This window comes from Hemiscyllium ocellatum, chromosome 9, assembly GCF_020745735.1.
Source record: "Hemiscyllium ocellatum isolate sHemOce1 chromosome 9, sHemOce1.pat.X.cur, whole genome shotgun sequence".
In the NCBI taxonomy this organism is placed as follows: Eukaryota; Metazoa; Chordata; class Chondrichthyes; order Orectolobiformes; family Hemiscylliidae; genus Hemiscyllium; species Hemiscyllium ocellatum.
Genome location: NC_083409.1, coordinates 102397720 through 102417829, shown reverse-complemented (window position 1 = coordinate 102417829; position 20110 = coordinate 102397720). Strand labels below are relative to the sequence as shown.

General features: G+C 39.4%; 1 protein-coding gene across 1 annotated transcript in view; it reads left to right on the top strand.

Annotated features, from left to right (window-relative positions):
- LOC132818847 (endophilin-B1-like) overlaps positions 1 to 20110 on the top strand; it is a 42870-nt gene that overhangs the window by 17092 nt on the left and 5668 nt on the right. Inside the window, exons 3-7 of the mRNA XM_060829981.1 lie at positions 1819 to 1947; positions 3568 to 3701; positions 4838 to 4930; positions 18820 to 18909; positions 19169 to 19269. Of these exons, the coding sequence (XP_060685964.1) occupies positions 1819 to 1947; positions 3568 to 3701; positions 4838 to 4930; positions 18820 to 18909; positions 19169 to 19269 (547 nt within the window). The remainder of the gene's footprint in view (positions 1 to 1818; positions 1948 to 3567; positions 3702 to 4837; positions 4931 to 18819; positions 18910 to 19168; positions 19270 to 20110) is intronic.

The window sequence follows — 20110 nt, the reverse complement described above, 5'->3', positions numbered from 1 at the left end:
ATAGTTTATTGCACAGAATGTTTAGAAAATGCCCTGGTGCCACCAACTTAGTATGAGATTTAAATTCAGTAACCTTAGAACTGCAGTTCACAGGATGTGAGGAAGCTTTAACCCTTAACTGGGACAATCAATTCAGTCAGTTCATGTTGGATGTTGAAAATTCAAGCATATGTACTGTTACATGCGTTTTTTAATGTTTTAATACTAGCTGAATGCATCAAACCCTTTTGGAAAGCCGAATTCACCCCATGAAAGAGCCCTTACATTTAATTTTGGCCAAGTTTAAACACTTTTATTTATGGCATTTTCTTTTAAGAGTGACATGCTTCTGAGCATGTAATTTGATTTTATTCTAACTTTGCTTCTTGGAAGTTTAACTCTTAATTGTATCTTGTTAGGATGAAGAAAGAATCTAATTAGCTGAAGAGTTTGCCTTTTCAAGGCTTGAGGTTACATAGGGCAGAACTTTTGATTTGAAACTGTAGAGAATTTCATAATTAAGAGTTTATGGCTTTGTGGTTTGCCCAGGTGTCAGCTTTTGTACACTTTGGTATTTTCATTGTCTAAATGTATCCACTGTTAGTAAAGCTTATTTTTAAAACATTCTGCTACAAAAACTCTTCAGCAAGAAACACTGACAGGAAATTGAAGATTTCTCAGAAAGCATATTGAAAAATTTTAAATGGTTGCGATAAATGTTTCAAAACAATGTTTTAACCATCTGCAACATTACCAGCAACAACTGCATTATCCAAAGAAAAGTCATTTTTCTGAGCATTATACCGACCAACACCATGGTTGAAAGTAGGAATAAATAAATCAATAAACTTTGACTGCACACCTCACTTTTTGTAGAGATTCCTATTCAAAATTCTTCCACATTGTCTGTTTCCGTCACATTTTTTTATGATGTAGACTTCCATACTAGCACTTTCAATATGTCTTCCTTTTTTTCTCAGCTGAAAATTCCCTCCCCACTGTGGTGACAAAATGTTTGACTACCTCTGCTCCATTTCATGTTTTTCTGCTACACCCTCGCTTCCCCTCCCTTTCCTGAAGCATGTGAGAATTCTTCTTCACAACCCCCCCTTGCCATTTACCCCACCAGCCTCTGCATTCAATAAACTATTCTTCATCACCTCAGTATGATGTCACCACCAAATGTATCTTTCTGTCCCTTTTCAGCATTTCAGAGTAGCATTTCTCATCTTTAAACCCCTTTTCTTCCGTCGTACCACCTCCTTGCTGTTTACTTTGCAAACAGTCCTTTGAGATGAAACAGCAATGTACGACTACTTTGAATTTAGTTTGCTGTATTCATTCCTCTAAATACAGTGAGACCAAACTAGACTGGGTAGTTGTTTTGCAGAACTCCTCCCTTCAGTCCACAAGCATGGGTTCAGGTTTTTGCCATTTTAATTCTCAACTGTGACCTGATTCTGACCCCTCTATCCACAGCACCCAGAAGTGTTTTTTTTGAAGCTCTGAGAGTCCAACAATTCCGGATCAGAAACTCTGTTCCTGTTTAGTTTAACCTAACTGTAGGTTATTCAGTCCCCCAAACAAGCTTGGGGGGCTAAATAACCTACAGTTGTTTCTATTTAACTAACAATCCACAAATAGAATAATTAAATGTTGAAATTAAGCAATTGCTGTGTTTGGCTACCTTGAGATATTCTGTCTGAATTCATAATAGTTGTTACAATGCAAATACAGTAGTTTTCAAACTGCATGTGTGCAAATGCAGAAAATGAATCTCATTTGATGTCTTGTGATCCATTAGCATATGACCTCTAAATCAAATTTCATTTGCTTCAGATACAAGAATAGAAGAATTTGTGTATGAGAAACTGGATCGAAAAGCACCATCTCGCCTAAATAACTGTGAACAATTGGGGCAGTATATGATTGAGGCTGGAAATGAATTTGGTCCTGGCACTGCATATGGTAAGAAAATTCAACCACTTAGGTTTTGTCTAACTTCCTTTTGTATTATTAAATGCAGTTTTAAAGCAACTTATTTCTTTAAGATGTTATGTTTGACTAAAATAATACCATGGAATGCCACAAATATGATTAGCTCCTCTGTATTGTATCATTCTATGATAAGTATAACTTTTAACCTGAATGTAATTGAGTTCAGTACTTTAGCTATGAAGTTCACCATCCAAATAACGGTATTGAAGGAGGTGATCAACCATGATCTTGTTGAATGGCAGAGCAGGCTCAAACCAAATGACCTCCTCCAGCTCTTAGTTTATGTTCTCTCATTAGACTTGAACCTCTTGTGCCATCTTATAATATTAGGAGAGGCAGCCAGTCTGATTGTAATGTTATCTAAAAGAGTCGTAGCCAAACAATGATCCTCATGTTAACAATCAAACTGTTAATAATTCCTGGATATTGGGAGTAACTCTCATCATATACAACACTGGTTTCATTTTGTTGGCTTCTGTGCAAAACTTTAAAATTTCTAATCACTTTCAAATGGTTTGATTGCCTGGTGATAAACATCCATGGAGGAATCTCTATTGAGATGGACCCTGTTCCATGTAAAGATTCTTATTTTGAGCTGTCCCTTTTGATCCAAAGTTTAAAAAAAAAGAGATCTCTGGATGGAGTGACCATTCAAGATCCTGGCTCTGAGATAATTATATTTAAGAGTAATTAGTCTGACTAGACAGAGAGGTTTCAATTAAGAGGCAAAGTGGTGAAGTGGACTGTAACCAAGTTTGCGATGGAGATGGGAACTAGTTGACCAGAAAATGGAAACAGAAGTTAATTTCGTATCAGCTAATTTGGTGATTAGAAATTTTAAAGTTTTGCATATGCACAGTTTGTGTGGGTAGGAACAAGCAAACTAAATGAGAATGAATTGTAAAACTATAACAAAATATGACCATTTATATCAGGGGCTTCGTCTATGAAGTGGACAGTGATGAAAAGGAACTCTGGAAAGTTTAAAAAATCAGGGCAATAGAACCTGAGAATGCATGTGTTCTTTGATGTTAATCATGTTTGGAACCTCTAATTGAATTTGCAGCCAGTGGGAAAACTCAAGGACTGCAGGATTCTGTGCACCAGAGTTGGAATTAAAACTGCGCTTGTGGTCCTTTTTAATTGAATGTCCTTTGTCTTTGTAGTATTGGAAATTTTTGCATTAAAAAAAATTGTCAATGTATGCTTATTTTTACATTGATTTTTGGGTTTGACTGTTCAAGTAGAAGTTTTAAAAACTGAAATCTTGTCCATCATTTCCTTGTACCAGAGTTGTTTGGGGATTCCTTTCTTTTCAGGTTATTTGCCTATCTGAGGGAATCATGATACTGTGCTGTTATGATGGTCCGGTTATATTTTCACTGCTAGACCAGTATCAAAATCGCCATAAAATTGCTGTCACAGGGTAAGTTGCTGTGTTAGGTCTCTGAAATCCCAGCTGTAGGGAATTCCCCCATTATGCTACATAGCTCAAGTATAATAACAGAATTATGTTGAAATAGAAGTGAGAAAAGTCCATACTTTAATTAGGTAAAGACCGAGCTTGAGTAATTTTTTTTTCCGCAACAGGCAGTGCTCTTATTAAATGTGGAGAAACTGAAAACCGAATTGGTGCTGCAGAAAGGGAGTTAATACATTCCTCAGAAGTTAACTTTTTGGCCCCCCTCAGGAACTTCTTGGAAGGAGACTACCGAACAATATCTGTAAGTTGAAGCCACTTCCTGTTTAATGTAAATGCAACTTTGTTGTTTCTTGCTTTTATGGTCAGTCCTCCAACTTCTGTGTTTTCTGGGGATGTGAAATTTCTCTCCTTCCTGGCATGCGTACACCTCATGATTTTGTAGGAGAGCACCTTCCATCAAGAGTGGGCAAGAGAAAACTTTGACTTGATTTTCTTTTTCTGTGTATCAATTCTGCACTCTGACACTTTTTTGAAATGCATTAGAGACTTACATTTAACTCCTAACGGAAGATTTAACTGTATAACATTGGATAACTGGGTGTTGTTGACAACTGCCCAGGGCAATTCTCCCTCAATTTATTTTACTGGCAGCATTAATAATGCTGGGTAATTTAGCAGCTATCACCTACTGGAAACTTGACTTAAAAATCTTAACTGAATAAATTGCAGTCAAGATTAGAGTGGTGCTGAAAAAGCAGAGCAGGTCAGGCAACACCTCAGGAGCAGGCAGATCAATGTTTCAGGCAAAAGCCCTTCATCAGGTGCTTTTCCAGCATCACTGTAATCTTGACTCTAATCTCCAGCATCTGCAGTGCCCACTTCTGCCTGAATAAATTGCAGATGCTTGGAATTAATTACAGCACATTCTGCTACCCCAGTTAGCCTCATAAAGACAGCTTTCCTTTCTCTGTAGTAAAGGCAAAATACTGCAGATGCTGGAAATCTAAAACAGTGCTGGAGAAACTCAGTGGGTCTGACAGCACTTGTGGAAAGAGAAACGATTATCAAGTTTGGTATGACTCTTCAGAACTCAGTGAACTTGAAATGTTAACTCTGGATGTATTTCTCCATAGATGCTGCTTGACCTGCTGAATTTCTCCATTGTGTATTTGTTTTCTTTTTTTTCCATGACCCAGTTATACAGTTCTTCTGAGATTGTTCAGCTTTTGTACCTGATTTATTTGCCATGTCAGACTGAGTTTCAGTGGAGAATAGCTGCGTAGACAGGCCCTTCATTACGCTAACAGTCTGGCAAAGCACTGTCAAGGATCGTGATGCAGAATGGGAAGACTAGTTCTTTGTGTTAAACGATTTGTTCAACTGAATTCTTATTCATGTTTTATAATATTGATGTTCAGGATTGATTGTTGGTTGCAGAAAGAACGTAAACTACTGCAGAATAAGAGACTAGATTTGGATGCAGCAAAAGCAAGACTGAAGAAAGCAAAAGTCTCAGAGGCCCGGTCAGCAGTAAGTAAAGTACATAACTGGTATGAGTAGCCTGTTGTAACTTTTAGGTAAAGATCTACTTTGGAAATTTTCCAACTACTGAGGCCATATATACTTGAAAAGTAATCTGGAGATTTGTATATGAATGTATAGTGAATTATTCTTAAAATGCAAACAGCCTTAAATAACAACTTTTGTTATGATATTGGATAATTTTGTTTGTAAGTTTAATTTAAGGTTTTATCTTAAGTAAATATCAAGTTAATGTTTTAAGTAACTGATTCAAAATGCTGGAAAATGATTTCTCTTAAGCACACTAGAAGTGGTGGTATCGTAGTAACGTCACCAGAACCCCAGTGCAAATATTCTGGGGAACATAGGTTTAAATCCCACCATGGTGGACAGGGAAATTTGAATTAAATAAGAACATCAAATGAAACCTTGGCTTGATGGTGACCATATCACCATTTTAATTTTGTTTTTAGAAAGTTCAGTTCACTAATGTAATTTAGGGAGAAAGTTCTGGCCATTCTGATCTGATCTACAGGTGACTCCAGACCTACAGCCATGAAGTTGACTCTTAACTGCCCTCTGAGCATATGGGGGTGGACAGCATGTGCTGGTCTCATCAGTAATGCCCAGCTTATTATTGTTTTTAAAAATGGGGTATTATTTTTCCTTAATAAATATAGTATTTTTTGAGAAGTGCAGCATACTTCGAACAATTTTAGTATCAGTCTGGGTCCAGCGGTTTAGCTTTTGCCTCTGCATCAACAAGTTATAGGTTCATGACCTACCACAGAGTCTTAAATGCAGTGCATAGTGATTGTTTTGCACATCTTGAAAATGAGTTTTGGATGAGATGTTAAACCAGAGGCCTGCTATGCAGCTCAAGCCAGGTGATCTTGGGTATTAAAGATTCATAACATTATTTCTGAGAAGTGCAAGGGAGTGTGTCTGGATAAATACTATTTTCATCCCTCAACTGTTACAAAGATGGATCATCTGGTCATTATCACTTTGTAGTTTGTAGAATTGCTGTGTACGAGTTGACTGGCTCATGCATTACCACAGGGGTTACACTTGAAAAGAACTTCATTAGAACATCGAGGTCATAAAAGCTGTAATATAACTGCAAGTCTGCCGTCTTCCATTGCACAATTAGTCTGTAGGTTGTACATGGAATCTGTGATTAAATATCCTCTCTTTCTAGCTCCCATTTTGAGACATGCAGAGCAAAAGGAATAGGAGAAAGCAGAGACTCCTGTCCGGATGGTCCCAAGCTGGACATTTCGTTTCCACGTTTGGCAGAAGTATTGAATATCAGATTGATAAATGTAAATTATATGTGGTCTTTGGTAGCAATGTTCAAGTCACAATGTACCAACAGGAGGTTGATTCCATGCATTGAACTTCCTGTAATTTTCAGTTGAAATAATTTTGTAAACCAAGCTTACATAAGTGATCCTTGTAATGTAACCTACATGGATTCCTAAATTCCTTTGCTACTCCACAGTTCCTAATTTTTCATCACAAGAGAGAGTTCTTTTTGTGTGTCTCGAATACAAAATGGATGGCCTCTTTCTGAACCCTGAGACATTTAGATTTTGCAATGGCTAATTGAATCTAAGTTCAATTGTAACTCTAAAGTGAAGGTGAGTATGAAGGCAATCTGGGTGTGCAAAAGGCCCTAAAGTATATTACTTCATAAAATTCCAAGGAACTTCCTAATTCAAGTTGCGATGGATAATTGTTGTAATTATACTGCACTTCTTGAAATTGCTGGGCTTTTGACCTCCCCTGGGTGGGTGATGGTAGTGTAGAAGTAGAGGTAGCAAGTATATTGATGAGCTCTCCTGGCAGAGATCAGTGCATGGCAATGAGGGGAGAAGGTTTTTCATGAGAAGCCTTATTGGTCGGTGCATTGAGTATAGGACTTGGGGCATCATATTGCAGCTGTACAGGACATTGGTGAGCCCATGTTTAGAATACTGCGTTCAATACTGGTCTCCCTGCTATAAGAAGGAGGTTGTTAAACTTGTAAATCTTTTCTCAATCCTTTCAAAGAAGTTGCTGGGATTGGAGGGTTAGAGCTATATGGAGAGGTTTAATAGGCTGGGGTTTCTTTTTCTGGCTCGTTGGAGGCTTATAGAAGTTTATAAAATCATGTAGGGCATGGATAGGTTGAATTGCCAAAGTCTTTTTCCTAGGGTAGGGGAGTCTAAAACTACAGGGTATAGGTTTAAGGTGAGAGGGGAAAGATTAATAGGGTCCTAAGGGAAAACATTTTCATGCAGAGGGTAATGCAAGTATGAAACAAACCGCCACTGGAAATGGTGGTGGCAGGTGCAATTAAAACATTTAAAAGGCATCTGAATGAGTACACAAATAGGAAGGGTTTTGGAGGGATATGGGCCAAATGCTGGCAAATGGGACGAGATCAGTTTTGGGTATCTAGTCAGCACAGACAAGATGGACCAAAGAGTATCTTTCCATGCTGTAAAATCCTGACCCTAAAAGAAGCAACATGTATTAAAGAGTTTTTCAGGGGGTGATAAACACACATAAAGATTGCACTGTCCTTCTGCATTCTACACGGCCCTCTGTTTTGAGCTTACCACAAGGATTAGTCAAATCAATTGGTGCAGAAAGATGCAATTAAATAGTTTTGCCAGAACCCCACATCCTGGAGATTGGGAAATAGGATGAGAGAGACTAGTCACCCAGGAAAAGGGAAAATATTACGTGCACGTGACTAAAGTGAAGTAGTTTTGAGAAATCTTTCGACAATGATAGATTGACTGAAGAAAAATTGAGGAAGTGTGTTCAAGAAAGCAGGAATATTGTGGCAAAAGGCAACTGACAAATTGAACAAAGGAGGGAAGAAAGAATATGCAGAATGTCGGCTGTAAGAATGAGGATGTAAGATTAGAGAAAGCTGCACGTGAATGCTACAAGAAGGGATTTATAAATGAAGATAAGTATTTTGAATTCCACATTCAAGATGGTACATTACTGGATGTGGTTGAGTTGGGATGCTAGAGAAAAAGGAGCTAGGCCTAATCATTTGACACAAAGTAAATCACTTTCCTTCAATTATTAGTAACCCTTCATTGAAGAAGTAAGATGATTCATTGGATGTTCCTTAAATGACTACTGACAAGAATGACAGTTAGAATGGGTAGCTCACTTATTAGCTCAGTATTCCTTCATCTTGCCAGTCTGTATTAGAATTTGTCTTGAGGTGATTGAAAAAGCTTTCTGCCTGGTTCTCTATCCCAAAACACATTTATGATGTGTTAGGGACCAGCAACTGATAGCAAAAAAAATAATTATTCTAAAGTAAAAAATGCTTGTGGAAACTACCATATACAATAGAAGCAAAGTGATTAGGGTTATTATAGTATATTTAGGTGTGCAGATATTTAGATGTCCAAAAATGTGCTGGTTAGATGGATTGGCCATGCTAAATTGTCCCATAGTGTCCAGGGATGTGCAGGCTAGGTGGATTAGCTGCGGTAAATGCGGGTTAGTGGGACAGGATGCGGGGCTTGATCTGGATGGAATACTTTTTGGAGGGTGGTGCAGACTTGAGGCCAAATGGCCTCTTTCTGCACTGTGTGGATTCTGATTCAAGATTCGAACAACACAATTTGTACTTGAGCAAGAATTGATTAACCAAGAGGCTTTTTCTAATTTTTGAGCTTTCTTGTGTTAGATTTTAATAATGCTGGAGGACTATAGGTAATTGAAAAGTCACTGAAGTAATGTGGCTATGTGCTGGAAAGCATGTAGTAGGTGTATGGTAGAGATTCTTCATTCGGCATATGCTATATAGAACATAGAACAGGCCCTTCAGCCCACGATGTTGTGCCGACCATTGATCCTCAGGTAAGGTAAACCTAATGTACGAACCTTCAAATTTCTGTGACCATATGCATGTCCAGCAGTCTCTTAAATATCCCCACTTCCACAACTGCTGCTGGCAACGCATTCCATGTTCTCTCAACTCTGTGCGTAAAGAATCTGCCTCTGACATCCCCTCTATACTTTCCGCCAAACAGCTTAAAACTATGACCCCCCCGTGTGAACAATTTCTGCCCTGGGGAAAAGTCTCTGGCTATCAACTCTATCTATGTCTCTCATTATCTTGTACACCTCAATTAGGTCCCTTCTCCTCCTTTTTTCCAATGAAAAAGGTCCAAGCTCAGTCAACCTCTCTTCATAAGATAAGCCCTCCATTCCAGGCAGCATCCTGGTAAACCTCCTCTGAACCACCTCCAAAGCATCCACATCTTTCCTATAATAGGGCGACCACAACTGGACGCAGTATTCCAAGTGCGGTCTAACCAAAGTTTTATAGAGTTGCAACAAGATCACATAGCTCTTAAACTTAATCCCCTTGTTCATGAAAGTCAAAACACTTTTGGCTGCACGGTGGCACAGTGGTTAGCACTGCTGCCTCACAGCGCCAGAGACCCTGGTTCAATTCCCGCCTCAGGCGACTGACTGTGTGGAATTTGCACGTTCTCCCCGTGTCTGTGTGGGTTTCCTCCGGGTGCTCCGGTTTCCTCCCACAGTCCAAAGATGTGCAGTTCAGGTGAATTGGCCATGCTAAATTGCCCGTAGTGTTAGGTAAGGGGTAAATATAGGGGTATGGGTGGGTTGCACTTCGGCGGGTCGGTGTGGACGTGTTGGGCCGAAGGGCCTATTTCCATACTGTAATCTAATCTAATCTAATCACTACATGCTTTCTTAACAACCCTGTCTACTTAGGTAAAAAGTGAGGTCTACAGATGCTGGAGATCAGAGCTGAAAATGTGATGCTGGTTAAAGCACAGCAGGTTAGGCAGCATCCAAGGAACAGGAAATTCGATGTTTCGGGCCAGAGCCCTTCATCAGGAATGAGGAGAGGGTGCCAGGCAGGCTAAGATAAAAGGTAGGGAGGAGGGACTTGGGGGAGGGGCGATGGAGATGTAATAGGTGGAAGGAGGTCAAGGTGAGGATGATAGGCTGGAGTGGGTTGGGGGCGGAGAGGTCAGGACGAGGATTGCAGGTTAGGATGGCGGTGCTGAGTTCAAGGGAATCGACTGAGACAAGGTGGGGGGAGGGGAAAAGAGGAAATTAGAGAAATCCGAGTTCATCCCTTGTGGCTGGAGGGTTCCCAGGCAGAAGATGAGGCGCTCTTCCTCCAACCGTCGTGTTATGATGTTCTGGCGATGGAGGAGTCCAAGGACCTGCATGTCTTCGGTGGAGTGGGAGGGAGAGTTATTGTTGAGCCACAGGGTGGTTGAGTTGGTTGGTTCGGGCTTCCCAGAGGTGTTCCCTGAAGCGTTCTGCAAGTATGTACCTGCACACCAAGATCCCGCTGTTCCTCCACACTGCCAAGAATCCTGTCATTAATCCTGTACTCAACTTTCAAGTTCGACCTTCCAAAATGCATCACTCCGCATTTATCTAGGTGAACTCCATCTGCCACCTCTCAGCCCATCTCTGCATCCTGTCAATGTCCTGCTGCAGCCTACAACAGTCCTCTATACTGTCAACGACACCTCAAACCTTTGTGTCTTCTACAAACTTGCAAAGAGTAGAGGCCCAAGAACAGAGTCCTGTGGAACACCACTCACCACTGACTACAAGGCAGAATACTTTCCTTCTACTACCACTCGCTGTCTTCTGTCGACCAGCCAATTCTGTCTCCAGACAGCTCAATTTCCCTGTATCCCATTCCTCCTGATCTTCTGCACTAGCCTACCATGGGGAAATATCAAACGTATTGCTGAAGTCCATATACACCACATCCACCGCTTGACCCTCATCAACTTGTCTCGTAACATCCTCAAAGAACTCAGTAAGATTTGTGAGGCATGACCTGCACCTCACAAACCGTGCTGACTGCATTTAATCAAGCCATGCTCTTCCAGATGGTCATAAAGCCTATCCCTCAGAATCCTTTCTAACACCTTGCAGATGACAGACGTGAGACTTACTGGTCTGTAATTGCCAGCGATTTCCCCGTTTCCTTTCTTGAGAAGAGGAATTACATTTGCCTCCCTCCAGTCCTCAGGTACGACTCTGGTTGAGAGTGAGGATGCAAAGATCTTCGCAACCGGCGAAGCAATCACATTTCTCTCTTCCCAAAGCAGCTGAGGACAAATCTGGTCTGGCCCTGGCGAGTTGTCAATCTTAATGTTTGTCAAAATTTTCAACACATCAGCTTCCTCAATCTCTATCCATTCCAGCATGCTTACCTGCTCCTCAGTGGTTTCATTCAGTACAAGGTCCTTTTCTTTAGTAAAGACAGAAGCAAAAATCTCATTTAGGGCTTCCCCTACCTCCTCAGACTCTATACACAAGTTCCCTATGCTATCCCTGATCGGCCCTATTCTTTCTTTGATCATTCTCTTATTCCTCACATAATGCCTTTGGATTCTCCCTAATCCTCCCTGCCAAGTCTTTTTCATGCCCTATCCTGGCTCTCCTCAGACCATTTTTGAGCTCCTTCCTTGCCTGCCTGTAATCCCCTAGAGCTGAGCAAGACCCTTGCTTCCTCCATCTTACGTAAGCTGCCTTCTTTCTTTTGACGATAAGCTCCTCCGCTCTCATCATCCAAGGTTCCTTTATCTTGCCCCTTCTTGCCTGTCACAGAGGAACGCATTTATGCATATCTCAGCAAAAGTGAGGACTGTAAATGCTGGAGATCAGAGTCAAGATTAGAGTGGTGCTGGAAAAGCGCAGCAGGTCCTGCAAGGAGCAGGAAAATTGACATTTCGGGCAGGAGCACCTTCAGGAATTCCTAGTGAAGGGCTCCTGCCCGAAATGTCAATTTTCCTGCTCCTTGGATGCTGCCTGACCTGCTGTGCTTTTCCAGCACTGCTCTAACCATGCTATATCTGACCTAAATGTGTTTAATTCTGATGCCAGTTTGAAAGCATTCCATTTCTAAATACCATTTTTGAATTAGTTAGAATTTAAGTTTGTTTAAACCTAAATTAAACCATTTTGATTCTGAATAATGGTGTAAGTTATTTTAAAAGCTTGACTGTGTTAGAGGAAGTTCATAAGTAGCTTAAAAATGCATGATACAGGTTATGGAACAATCGAAGGATTAGCAGATCTGCAATTTGCTTTGACACTGTATTGATCAATGTATTTATATTTATCTTAACCATATGCGTGTGAGGGTATTTAATTCAGTTGATTTGAGCTAGGTGGGATTTATACACGTCAATGGTAAGGTCTTGGGAAGTGTTGATGAACAAAGGGACCTTGGAATGCAGATTCATAGTTCATTGAAAGTGAAGTCATAGGCAGGTAGAATGGTGAAGAAGGCATTTGGTAAGCTTACCGTTATTGGTCAGAGCATTGAGTATTGGAGTTGGGAGTTCATGTTGCGGCTGTACAGGACGTTTGTTAGGCCACTTTTGGAATGCTGTGTACAATTCTGGTCTCCCTACTATAGGAACGATGTTGTGAAACCTGAAAGAGTTAAGAAAAGACTTACAAGGATGTCGCTGAGGTTAGAGGGTTTGAGTTATGGGGAGGGGCTGAATAGGGGCTATTTTCTCTGGACTGTCTGAGACTGAGGGGTGACCTTTTATAGAGGTTTATAAAATCATGAGGGGCATAGAAAGGCTAAATAGACAGGTCTCTTCCCTGGGTTGGGGAGTCCAAAACTAGAGACCATAGGTTTATGATGAGAGGGGAAGGATTTAAAAGGGACCTAAGGGGCAATGTTTTCATGCAGAAGGTGGTGTGTGTATGAAATGAGCTGCTGGAAGAAGTGGTGGAGACTCTTACAATTACATTTAAAAGGCAGCTGGGTGGGTATATGACTAGGAAGGGTTTAGCAGGATATGGGGCAAATGGGTCTAGATTAACATAGGATATTTGGTCGGTATAGGTGGGTTGGACTGAAGGGTCTGTTCACATGTTGTACATCTCTGATTCTGAGCTGAATCCAGATTAGTGCTTTAACATCAAGTTATTAAGCATTTAGATTGAGGTGTTCAGCTGGGAGTTAGCAGATGCCAGTTACCAAAGCAGTTGGGATCCTAACAAGTATCATGAGACGACGCAGCAGAGGAAAAAAATCACACATCCTACATCAGATTGTTAGCACCATCTACTGATTGTTAGTGGTGGTTAGTGAGAAGGGAATTAGTCTTCGTGCTCTCCAATTAAATAACTAGCCAGTGCATGAGCTCACACTAATGGCCAGTTAGATAAGGCACTGCTTGTCGGGTAGTGTTCCCCAAACATTTATGCATCAGAGTTGGCATTTTATGATTTCTAAAATACTGCATTATGTCGTGCAATATAACAATAACATCACAGTGAACCTGAATCCACTATTGATTAAAGTATACTGTATTTATACAGTGTTCACCTGTTCAGCTTTTCAGCTTAAGCTATTGTCATCTGGCTAATATGAATGTCTCTTGTCCTTGTTTACTTTACCTGAATGTTCTAGCAACTAAATGCTTCTGAAGCTGAAGGAGACAACTTTATGGTAAATTTCTCTTACATGCTGAACTTGCTGCATGTAACATGGCTGAAGGTTTGTTGGCCTTGTGTGTTTTGACTTTATACTTGAATGCTTACTCTTGCTATCACAGCCCCAAGGTGATCCTGGGTTGACAAGTTTGTACTTGTCATCTTGTCTAAACTAATAAACAAGGTAGATTTGAATCAATAGTCTTGTACTCATTTGAAAACTTTTTCTCCCTACTTTACTACAGTTTATTTCTCTAGATTTTCAATTTTCTTTTCCTTGGGGCTTTAATATTTTATAATATAATTTCAAGCACCCTGAATGATTTTGTGAAATGGTTTACACATTTCAATTGTAAATGGCTGCCGTGAATAGAGAATGGTAAATAGAATCTTTCCACTTCTCTGTTGCACTGCATTTTGAGGCTGTCTTAAATATTAAATTGATTCCTCAATTCCCAAATGTGCATGTGTCAGCATTTACTTTGGGAAGGAAGCAAAATTGCTCTCTTTCAGATGGATGCATCTCTTGCCCTGCTAAATTAATTCATTTTTGTTTTAATTCTTGTTAGTCGCATGTTGTGACTGTCATTCAGTAAATGATATTTGATAGCAAGAGGAGGTATAGCTGTCTTTATTGTGTTTACTTCATCACCATTTCTGACCCCTACCCCCATGTCCTCTGAAATTGTACAATTTTATTCTGGAATTATACAATTTTGGATTGACCCTTTCAGTTCAGAATGTTCACATCAAATTTTCTTTAACATTTATAAAAGTTCACAAACTGTCATGCACAGAATTATAATATTTAGTCTGAAAACAAATACTGGAGATCACAGCATCCATAGAGAGAGGGCAAGCTAATCTTTTGAGTCTAGATGACTTGCAGTGGTCTGACTTGCAGTGGTCTGACTTGCAGTGGTCTGACTTGCAGTGGTCTGACTTGCAGTGGTCTGACTTGCAGTGGTCTGACTTGCAGTGGTCTGACTTGCAGTGGTCTGACTTGCAGTGGTCTGACTTGCAGTGGTCTGACTTGCAGTGGTCTGACTTGCAGTGGTCTGACTTGCAGTGGTCTGACTTGCAGTGGTCTGACTTGCAGTGGTCTGACTTGCAGTGGTCTGACTTGCAGTGGTCTGACTTGCAGTGGTCTGACTTGCAGTGGTCTGACTTGCAGTGGTCTGACTTGCAGTGGTCTGACTTGCAGTGGTCTGACTTGCAGTGGTCTGACTTGCAGTGGTCTGACTTGCAGTGGTCTGACTTGCAGTGGTCTGACTTGCAGTGGTCTGACTTGCAGTGGTCTGACTTGCAGTGGTCTGACTTGCAGTGGTCTGACTTGCAGTGGTCTGACTTGCAGTGGTCTGACTTGCAGTGGTCTGACTTGCAGTGGTCTGACTTGCAGTGGTCTGACTTGCAGTGGTCTGACTTGCAGTGGTCTGACTTGCAGTGGTCTGACTTGCAGTGGTCTGACTTGCAGTGGTCTGACTTGCAGTGGTCTGACTTGCAGTGGTCTGACTTGCAGTGGTCTGACTTGCAGTGGTCTGACTTGCAGTGGTCTGACTTGCAGTGGTCTGACTTGCAGTGGTCTGACTTGCAGTGGTCTGACTTGCAGTGGTCTCCAACATTTGTTTTCAATACAAATTCCAGCATCTATAGTGATTTGTTCTACTGTAATATTTAGTCAATATCTTTTGATACCTTATGATCTTAGTCATTCTCTACTGAAGAAGATTAGGTAGAAACAAGACAAGAAGTTTTGCACTTTTTAGTAGTGAGTGATTGTATGGATAAAGCTTATGCTTAAAGATAAGCTGCTGTGGCAATTCAAAATGAGAACACTTCACAATGGGCTGTTTCAACTTTAGATATGCCCAGCTGCTGCCTAATATTTACAACAGTTCTTGAGAGCCTTTTAGATGTATCAGAGAGCATATTCAACATTAACCTTCTAATACCTTTGCATGTTCTGCAGGATTATACAAACTTATTACCAAGACATGTAGAGGTTGAGGGTTTTTTGATCTCTTTTAGAACTGTCATGCTGAATCCCTTTGCTGGGATTATGGCATAACCACTTTGTATCCCCTCCCCTTACCCCGTTAACTGTGGACGTTTAAAATTATACTGGACTATCCTATTAGACAATTTACTGTCATACATTTGCAAGCATTGCATGGTTCTCAAAGTTTCATTTTCAGCCATGCTCCTTGCCCATCGTCAGTAGGATGGGTATCTTCTGTTTAGAAAATATTAATAAGAAGTAAATTAATTGTACAAGATATCTGTTCTTTCCTGCAGGAAATGTCAACCCTCTATTTGCTGCCTGTCTACATATTTTCCTGCTTTGTAGACAGCTGGTTAAAACTGAAAATTTGCTTTGTAAACCTATACACCAACATGTTGTAACATGTGTAATGTTACCAGTATTTACATTAAGTGAATTTTTCCATACAACACCTGAAGAAAGCTGTAGTATTGTATAGATCCTTTGTAGAGAGTAGCAACCCTTTGGCCCTAATGGTCTATGCTAGTGTCTGGATTGCACATGACCCTACTGTACTCATAATTACATCTTCCTACCCTGCCTGCTGCTATTGTCCCATAAATGCTATTCTGCTTGAACCACTTTGTGCCAGCACATTCCTGATTCTTACCACTTGTGTGTAAAACTCTTAATTATATTTTTGTAACAATGGTTATCTTATGTTTATGCTGCAGCAGCAGTTTCACAAGATCCATTCTTAATTGTACTGGATTGAATTGATGTTTAAACCATTTTTACATCACCACAGATAGACTACCTTGCAGTTGTCATTATTGGTTGCTGAGTTGAACAGTTACTGACAGATCAATATAATTTTATAGTTTTGAGATCCTGCAGTATGTTCTGAGTAGCTGTTTAGGATTTTCAGAAATGAAAGTGTTTCAATGAAGCAGTTCAGGCTTTGACACATTGTACCTTTTCAGCTTATTGTAATTTTATGGTTTTGGAATAAACTGGTAAAAATCCTGGCATAGCTCCTTATAGAACACAAAGTTTTGGACTCCAATCTTGGTGATCCTTCCACTTGCATTATCACGTTTGTTTTGGACAAACCACAAGATAGCCACTTCTGAGGACTCTCTCTCTGATGATAGGTATCTTCCTGTGACAATATTTGGTTGGAAGGCTGTCTGAAAAATCCATTGTCCAGGGCCACTCCTGCATTTGTAAGAATCATGATGTGGGTCTGCTTTAGGAGCACAAGTTCTAGTTTCTGCTTTTTTACACTGTAGTGCTTTTCACTTTGTGCACATTGCAATAATGTATCAATCCTCAGTTGCTGAAAACTTATGATGTCTGTTAATATATCATTTTGATTTTGGGCAGCATTGAAGACTTGCTTTTCTTTTGATACTCCAATGATAAAATATTTAAATTTTCAAAATTTTTGAAGAAAAAGATATTAGCATTTTGTTTAAAATATTCAGAATTTAGCAAGCATGTTTCTGATAATTGATAAGCTGAATTAAAGTGCGACACAAGTGAAATGGATCACAATTGACGAGATTATGGTGTTAACTGGAAATTCAAAACTCCTCATCAGATTAACATCATGTATCATTTGTGCTCCAGTTCAATTTATTTTTGTCTCCATGCGTACGTTTCACTGCTATGGTACTTTTGTTGAGCAGTAATTAGCATAATACACCTATATATCTGTCATCCATTTCATTTAAAAAGTCTGTGCATTTGACAAATGTATTGCAAATTAGTGACTGTTGTTTGTTTAAATGCTTGACAGCTTTGGGCAGAGGAGGTGACGAAAGTAAGTAAAAGTAAAGCTGTTTTCTTGTCATAAACCTGAACCCTCGAGTGCTTAGGGCACTGTAACCTGATGTGAATAATATTTGAATTGCTTTTCAAAAAAAGTTTGAGCATTTGGCATCTGTGTAGCAGCAATAAGTAAATATTGACATCAGATATTGTATTTTCTTAAGCACCTAACAATAATCAGCTCTTTTATGGAAATATAGTCCTGTTGTAAAATGGCTTCCTTGTCCGGTGTATTAGGGAAGGAGCTTCAGGATGGTATTGTGCAGCAATGCCTATATATTCACAGCCGAGTTCCATGCCTTTGTGTTTCTTCTGCATCCCCTCTGCTATAAGGGAGCTGACCCTAACTCACCGAAACAGCTGTCAATCAAACTATTGAGTCAGGCATCAGCAGGCTGATAAATTTATTCTTCACAAAATCAAGTTAAATCAAAGGATTTGCTGTTCAGGAATGGGTGGGAGAAAAGAGAGGGTTTATTTGAGCATTAACAAATAGCATCAGCATGTGTTGTACAGTCTGATGCTAATATTGCTATTTTTAAAATGGATTACTGTTTAACCTAGTTCTTTCACTACAAGAATTGTGATATTGTACAATATAAATGATTAAATGTCAAGTCAAGCTGTGCACTTTTAATAGTCTTTGGTAATTACATTCTTGGTTATTAATAACCATGTATTAGAATGCTTATGCAGTTCTACATAATAGGTTTAAAATTAGATCTTGAAGCTCTTCCTATTACATGTATTTTCAGATTATTTTATTTGATTCTTTAAAGTATATTATTATCCATTTTAGTAATTAAGCTTGCACAAAGTCTACAATAATTTAATTCTAGATTAACGCCTTTCGCTTTTTTTTTAAATGTGTGCAATTCCTGCAGGTGTTGACTCACATCTGGGAATTCTACAAACTTACATTTAGCCAAAGGAAACTGCTATTATAGAAAATATTTATTAATATACATAAACTGCATGCTAGTAAGTGACATTCAAAAAACTGCATAAGCATAATAACTGACCCACGGGACCTCTTTTGAAAGCTTATTTTTGTGATGTTATCAGTGTCAAAATAAGAAAGCTTGCATCAAGGCATGCAAGAGAAAAGGATTTTTTTTTAAATTCCACTTGTTATTGATTGCAATCTGTGTAAAACCTGTTGAGTGAATGAACATAAACCGCCTGTTGGATGCTGTTGCTAGATTTTTGAGGTGACAGTTGCCATTCTCTTTTAGTCTTTAGTTAATTTCAAATGTGATTATGCATTTAAATTCATACTTGTAGCAAACTATTGATTAATTGTACAGTTAGATCGTTGTCTAGTAAATGTGTAAATAGAATTCAACTGAAATTATCATCTATCTATCACTTGGGCATTTTAAAATGTAGTACTTTTTCTTAATGTGGGAGTTAAATAGTTAGAAAATAAATTCTACATTTGTTATTGGATTTTTGAGCTCAGAATTTTAAAGATACTTCTGGCAAGCAGAATTTCTTTTAGCTAATATCTATTTTAAAAAGTAGAAGTGCCTTTTTTCCCCGAAAAGATATTTTCTCGTTCAAATGTCTGAGCGTTTGTTTTCACACTCTCTTTATGTAGGCTGAGCAGGAAATGCGGATTACGCAAAGTGAATTTGACCGCCAAGCAGAGATCACAAGACTTTTGCTTGAAGGAATTAGCAGCACTCATGTAAGTTCCTCTAACCCTTATCAGTGGCCCTACTGAATTGCTTATTCATGTGCTGTCATCTCATCCAGTTGCCTGCTGATGTGCATTAACAGCCATTAGAGGAAACCTGACTGGTAATTACAGATACTATTTCACTCTAAACACATTAAACTGTCTCTTAACTTTTGGATGATTTTGAAAAACAATCTATTTTTCTGATATAGTGACCTTTTTGCCAATATATCTTTTCCATTCTGCATTTTGTTTCTCTCTCCCACAGGCTCATCACCTTCGTTGTCTGCATGACTATGTTGATGCCCAATTGACGTACTATGCTCAGTGTTACCAGTATATGGTTGACTTACAGAAGCAGCTTGGAAGGTAATAAAGCTTTTCAGTGGAAAAGAGCCTTTCTGCAGTAAATAATGGCTCATACCATCACAGTAAGCTTAAGGATATTTAAATCTTTCCTGTATAATTTAGCACAGAGCTACAGACAATTTTACAAATTTTCAAACCAATAAAGGTAATTAAATGGCTAAAATGCTTTGGGGCTTCTTGATGTGTAATAGGAATAGGAGTTCAAGTTTTCTTTCTCAAAAAAGTAGTGGTAAGTGATTATCTTTCAGATTGGAGTTATAGTCAGATTGCCAGAAGTCTGAATAGAACTACTGTTTTCCTCAGTCTATTTTAATGAATCAAGACTTGATGTGAAAATTTGCACATTGTGAACCAAGGGGTGGATAGTTATAGACCTCAAGAAGTAATAACCTGGAGGGATTGACAGACACGTGGCAGATGAAATTTAAACAACTCACATAGCGTTCTGCATTTAGAATGATGACAGGTAATATAGAGTCATAGAGATGTGCAGCACAGCAAGAGACCTTGTGGTCCAACTTGTCCATGCCAACCAGATATCCTATGTTAACCTAGTCCCATTTGCTAGCATATCCCTCTAAACTCTTCCTATTCATGTTCCCATCCATATGCCTTTTAAATGTAATTGTACCAGCCTCCTTCACTTCCTGTGGTAGCTCGTTCCATACACATGCCATGCTCTATGTGAAAAAGTTGAAAATTTCCCCTCTCACCTTAAATCTATGCCCGGGCTTGCCCACCTTGGGGAAAAAATACCTTGGCTTTCACCCTGTTCATGCCCCTCATGATTTCATAAACCATTAAAAGGTCACCTCTCAATCTCTGACTTTCCTAGAAAAAT